Source organism: Crocodylus porosus, unplaced genomic scaffold (genome assembly GCF_001723895.1).
Source record: "Crocodylus porosus isolate Cpor-Errol unplaced genomic scaffold, CroPor_comp1, whole genome shotgun sequence".
Classification (NCBI taxonomy): domain Eukaryota; kingdom Metazoa; phylum Chordata; order Crocodylia; family Crocodylidae; genus Crocodylus; species Crocodylus porosus.
In genome coordinates this window covers 18,697,464-18,703,883 of record NW_017728918.1, presented here as the reverse complement: position 1 = coordinate 18,703,883, position 6,420 = coordinate 18,697,464, and the positions used below count along the sequence as shown (strand labels likewise).

General features: G+C 51.1%; 1 protein-coding gene across 2 annotated transcripts in view; it reads right to left on the bottom strand.

The window, feature by feature from the left end:
• LOC109311630 (structural maintenance of chromosomes protein 6-like) overlaps nt 1-6,420 on the bottom strand; it is a 70,469-nt gene that overhangs the window by 58,988 nt on the left and 5,061 nt on the right. For both annotated transcript variants that reach the window (XM_019537371.1, XM_019537372.1), the window contains exon 3: nt 4,795-4,912. In XM_019537371.1, coding sequence (XP_019392916.1) covers nt 4,795-4,912 — 118 coding nt within the window. The remainder of the gene's footprint in view (nt 1-4,794; nt 4,913-6,420) is intronic.

Below are 6,420 nucleotides of genomic sequence, written 5' to 3'. Positions count from 1 at the left end.
TCACGGTCAGGGCGGCTAGGATCTGGAACCAACTTCCAAGAGAAGTGGTGCTGGCTCCTACCCTGGGGGTCTTTAAGAGGAGGCTAGATGTACACCTTGCTGGGGTCATTTGACCCCAGTACTCTTTCCTGCCTTGGCAGGGGGTTGGACTCGATGATCTGCTCAGGTCCCTTCCAACCCTAGAAACTATGAAACTATAAATATCACAATATCAATTCATTTTTCCAATGTATGCCTCCATTCTAAATAAAGTAATAAAAATTTCTGAAAATACAGGGCTAAAAGGGACCTCAGGAGGTCCAGTCCCCTGGTCAAGATAGGATCCTCCCAGTCTAACCCATGCTCACGTGTTTGTCCAACCTGCTCTTAAAATCTTTCAGAGATGAAGCTCTCTGATCCAATGTTTACCTACTCTCATAGTGAGAATTTCTTCCTAATATCCAACCTAAATTTCCCTTGCTGCAATTTAAGATGGTTTCTCCTTGTCCTATCTCTTGCTTCCACAGAAAACAGTCTTTACACGCAGAAATGCAACCGTACTATTTTCAAATCCTCTAAAACAGCAGAGGTTTTGACAAACAATATTTGGTAGTGCGGGTGGACAAGTTGAAACTGAAGTTTTTTAAGATGATTAAGTGCTAGATTCAGAAAGGCACTCTGGAGAACTTTAGGTGCTCAAGTCCAAAACTGTAAACCCCAACTAGGCACCAACAGTCTTAGATGGAAACCATATTGTTTGTCAGTAAAAGCGCCTACTTTCTGTTTCTACACATGACCAGAGCATGGCAATCTTGACTCAGCACCAGTCTTAGGAATTATTTCCAATCATTATCCACAAACCAGGAGTTCTTCTATGTGGTAGAGCTAGAAAGGCAAAGGGAAGAAAAGCCCTGCTCACACCCCTGTCCCAATTCTTTAAGTGCCCAGCACATACCTGGACACCAAAACCGGCACAAAGCTGGGAGAGCCAGGGCGAGATCCTTAATCAACCCTGACTGCACAGGAATGATTCATGGGGCCGGAGACTGATTCTGGAGGCATGCATCAGCACGAGCAGGCTTTCTGGTGGGAGGCAGGACCAGAGCCCCATACTGCCTCTACTGTTGAGCAGTGAGCTGGTTAATAAAGAGCCAGTCATTCTCCCACCAGGGAACTCAAGGCACAGCTGTGTGGCAGAGGCAACACAAGAAGGTGTCAGGAAGCCCTAAGAAGCTGTGGGAACTGAGGCGCAGTGAACGGGCGACAGAGCAAGCTGAACACCAGATGGGTGAGGAGCAGCCAAGCTGCTCACCTTTCATTAGTCTTGTAAGGAACGGACTCTTGGGTATACTGGGAGCCAAATCTGGTGCCTTCAGCTATGAGGCTGGGTGCAGAGAAGACAGTGAGTAAGTATAAGACTGGAGGTATGAGGCAGGAGTGTAAGAATCAGAGGAGCTCCCAAATTACCTGGCACTTAAGGCCAGCCAATTGGTGCAGTGTTGAACAGGACTGGTGGTATTTCCTGGTACTCTTCCCTGCTTGGGGGTGGCTGTTCTCAGACAGAACAATCCCTCCTGTAATTTCTCCAACAAAGTCATGGCAGGTGAGACTGAGGACAGAAAAGGCCTCCCCTGGAGAAGAGAATGAGCCAGGTCACCCAATCAAAGGCTTGGAATATCCTGGTCATTGAGACTTACTAACCTACCACAGGAGGTGACATTGACTCGGTGACATTCTGCCTACGTCCACTGAAAAGCTTCATCAAAGCTTGTCTATAAACTTAAGACAGAAATATAACTATCACCTTCATTCAAAAACATGACCTAAGAAGAAGAAAGTGGTGGTGCTCATATACAAGTCCTAATGGTTGGAGCACACAACCAGTTTAGAGTAGAGGTGACCCGATATTGGATTGGTCCAATATTGGATTGGCATTGATATAAAGAAAACTGTCTGTATTGGAAATTGGCCTGATATGGCCAATAATATGGTCAATAAATGTCCATGCACGAATGCAGGCACAGCGTAGTATGTAGGTAGTGAGGAGCACAGCCCAGCAGCATGGGTACAGCTGGTAAGTCTGTTGTGGTGGCAGAGGAGGGAAGAGGTGTGTGTGTATGGGGGGGAGGGGGCAGATCAATGCCCCGCATTGTGAGGGAGTGGGGCAGGGACAGGGGCTGGGGCAAGCACTGCCGAGCCAGGGTGGGGTAGGATACAGGATGGAGCCATGGCTCATCTGCGGTCCATGGGTGGGGTGGGCAGGTCCCACCACTGTGCATTGCTCATCCGGGAGCCGCTCATACAGTGGCTTGTCTGGCACTTGCCCACTTGTCTGGCAGGTCCTGCTGCTCATCCAGGAGGACATGGTGGTGGGGGGGTGCCCCAGATCTGTGCTGGGTGGGGCAGGAGGGGCCAGGCTGTGCTTGGGGCAGGCAGCAGTGGCACTGGGAGGCAGGGTTATGGGGGCCTATGGTAAATTTTGGCTTGGCTGCAGCTCCTCCCCCCCCAAACTCTACTACCAGCACTGGCAGCTGCCCCCCCCCCACTTCCTACGCCCCACAGACGAGCTGCGACTCCGTCCCGCATCCTGCCCCAACGATTGCGCCAGCCCCTGTCTTAGCCCCACTCCCTCCCTCACTGTGAGGGGTGTTGACCTGCCCCCCTCCCATACCCCTTCCCTCCCCCCTCTACTTCCACCACGACAGATTTACCAGCTGGACACTGCTCTCAAGCTGCTGGTCTGGTATCAGAAATCAGATCAGTATCAGCCGATATGCCTCCTTAAAAATTGGCTATTGGTATCAGCCCCAAAAATCTGTATCGGTGCACCCCCAGTAGAGAGGAAAGCAGAGTAGACAGGAAAGCATGCTGAGGCTACTTGACGTAAGTAGCAAACACCCAAGATCCTCTGGATGAATTGTTGTAACATGTCACTGATAAATGCTCTGTGCATGTGTGCATCTGCAGCATGCACATAGGTAGGAGTGCAGGCTGGCAGCTTAAAGAGTCCCATACAGCTGGTAAGTCTGTGAGGGGCACATGGTGGGAGGGCTGCAGATTGAGGCCCCCGTGGTAAGGGAGGGAGTGAGGCTGGGGCTGGGGTGGGGCAGGTGCTGCACAGCTGCGACATGGTGCAGGATGGAGCTGCATCTTGTCCGGGGAGGCAGCTCTTGCTGCTGCATGCACCCAGAGGGGAGGTATGGGGGACACCTGCCCCCCAGATTTGTGTGTGGGGCGAGGGCAGACTGCTGCATGCTCAGGACCGAAGCCTGTGCCTGCCTCTTCCTGGCAGGGGGGCTGGGCCCAGGCTGCACTCAGATTGGGCAAGTGGCAGTGCTGGGAAGGAGCTGGAGGGTCTACAGCCACCCCAGAATTCAGCAGAGCCCTCTCCCAATGCCACCACTGCTCAGCCTGTCCGGCCCGAGCATAGAACAAGCCCAGCCCCTCCCCCACAGTAGGAAGAGCCCAGCACAGCCTCCAGCCCCAAGTGCACAGTGGACAGCCCACCCTTCTCCCTGTGCACAGATCCGGGGGGCACATGCCCCCATGACTCCCCCAGGGGTGTGCATAGCAGCAGGAGTTGCCCCCCCCAGACAAGCCACAGCTCTGTCCTGTGCCTTGCCCCAGCTGTGCAGCGCCTGCCCCTGCCCCACCTCAGCCCCACTTCCTCCCTCACCATGGGGGCCTTGCTTTGAACCCCTTCCCCTCCACAGATTTACCAGCCGCACGCTGCTCGTCAAGCTGCCAGGCTGCACTCCTGGGTGCATGTATGCTGCAGCTGCACACATCATTTATCAGTGACATTATCTGACACATCAGCTGAAAAAGCTGATGGCTGATAATGTAAATTTTCCTCTTACTGGTGCCAGTACAATATGGACTGATGCACACGGCTACAAATAGCTGATGTTCAGTTTTGCACATAGACTGGCACCTTAGCAAAACAACAACAGAGAAGAATGAAATCAGATCAGGAAGACCCATAAAAACAAGGAACCAACCTTCGGAAATAAGGGGCAAACAGGTTTGTGGTGTCTGAATCAGTGCAGAATATAGTGCAAATAGTGCTTACGAAGATAAAATAGGGTGGCAACCACCTAGCAATGGTGACAATGAAAGGAAGACAGTGAAAAACAGCAAGTTGTCTGCATTTCAACTGCATCTGAAGAACATCACGTGACCAACACATATGGTGACCTGAGACCCTCAACCCAGCACAGCTGGCTGAAGACTCTTGTTACATCACCCAAGTTTGTTGCAGCATGGTGAGATTCATTTTAACACGTGGCATTGCTGCTCAAAGTGTGTGTGTGTGTGTGTGTGTGTGTGTGTGTGTGTGTAAAATCAATAAAGCTTCATTTGATCTTTCAATCACACAGGTGTGCCATGGTCAATCCATATAACCACCATGGCCCACTCTACGGGGTGGTAAATTCTATCCTAGCACCAAGAGGGAGGAGACCCAAATTGAATTCTCTTAATTATTCAGGAGTCATAGGATCTGAAAGGGAAAGTAAGATTCTAATCTTAGTTATGCATTCATCACTCGTAGGAGGCTCTGGGTTCCAGGCCCTGTCACAGAACTCTTAAAACAAAATATTTCACGTGTAAAAAGTCCCTGGGCAGGGGCAAGATCCCAAGACTATTCTTCCCAGGTGAGATCTGCTCAGTTGCCTAGACAGCCTTGCTTTCTTGCTGTCATTCCAGAATCTTCAATTCTGCTCAGCAGCCCAGGTCTCTAATGGAACTAGATCGTAGTCTCTTAATATTTACAAGTTAACAGTGTTTCTGACAAAGGAGAAATCTAATACTTACTTCCATTGTTTCCAACCACAAAATTGACATTAGGTCCAAATGGAAAGGGTCCTAGCATCGAATGGCACATAAAGTTCTTTAGTTGGATATTTTCAATTATTCCAACCTCCCCTGAAGTCTAGAGAGATATAATAAAATAGCATATATGAATAATAGTAAAAAAAAAAAAAACCAGTAAAAATATATTGAAAGTGAACTTTAAAGAATAACAAGAAGTAGCATGATAACAACTTGATAGTATGTAAATAAAATCAAAGTATTTGTAAACAAAATAGAACATTTAACAGAGTCCCTGATATTAAAGTTGCATGCTATGAAAAATTCTAGTTCTGCAATTCCCAATCTTGCAGCTGTTCTCCAAGTTGGGATCACAATGACGAAAAATGGCATACTCCCAGGGAGGAAAGCATGGGAGGGGCATGTGCCCCTCAGAACTGTGCACGGGTGAGGATGGACGCGGGCTGCCCACTGCCGGTCTGGGACTTCCCACCCTGCTGCCTCCTCCCAGGGCCTCCACAGCAGAATGGAATGGGTAGGGTCAGTGCTGTTGTTGGGAGCCCCATACCAGCCATGCCACCATGGCAAGGTGTCCCCTGCCTGCCCAGGACTCCCAGCAGCAGCACTGAGCCTTCCTACCCTCTTGCACCACGTCCTGCCTGCTGAGCCATGAAGGAAAGCTCCAAGCCCACAGCAGGCAGCCCGCATCTGCGCCTCCCCTGTCCCCATCCCCCATGGCACTACTCCAGCTGTGCTTTTTATAGGGGGCATGGAAAACACAAGCCATGCAGGGGTCAGGGGCTGTGGGTTGGGAGTGAGGGGCACTGGTGGGTCTAGGGGACTGTGCCTCAGGAGCAAGGGGCATGTCAGGCTGGTGGGGTGCTATGGGTCAGGAATGAGGGGCACCGGCAGAGCCAGAGGGCTGTAGATGAGAAGTAAGGGGCACTGACAGGGCCAGGGGGCTGTAGGTCGGGAGTGAGGGGCACCTGGGAGGGGTGGGGGATTGTGGGTTGGGAGGGGCCATGCTGAGGAAATGTTTGGAAAGCACTGTTACAGCTGTCAGTATAAGCAAGTTCTACTATTGTGACAGGACCTGTGCCCAGAGGCACTGTGGTGCCACCTGGTGGACACGCAGCTCCTGCTCAGGGTGCCTTTCCCCATTATTTTTCCTGACGTGCCTTGATGTTGTTTAAAAAGAGCTAGGAGGCTGCCCCAAGGACCCACTATGGGTCAAGTCCACTGCAAATTTACACTCAGATAATCGAATGTGGCCCTTCCAGCCCTATTAGAACCCTAAGACACAAGGCGCCTTCAGGGTTGTTCACGACCCCCATCTGCCTCCATAGCCATGGCCATACCTCACAGATGGGATCCGCTAATACATGAGAGGAGCTGGCCAGCCCCAGCACAATGTTTGGCCTCCTCAGGCCTCAAAACCTTTGTTGGGGCTTTGGCCTTCCCAACTCTGGCCGGGCCCCCCTCAGCTTTGGTCCACGTAGCTCTCTATGTGAAGGAAAGCTACATGTCCCTGCAAGCTGATGTTGGCGACCAGCATGGACAGCTAGAGACCCTCTGGGTAAAAATTCGTGGGAAATACGGCACAGGGGACACAACAGTGGGAGTCTACTA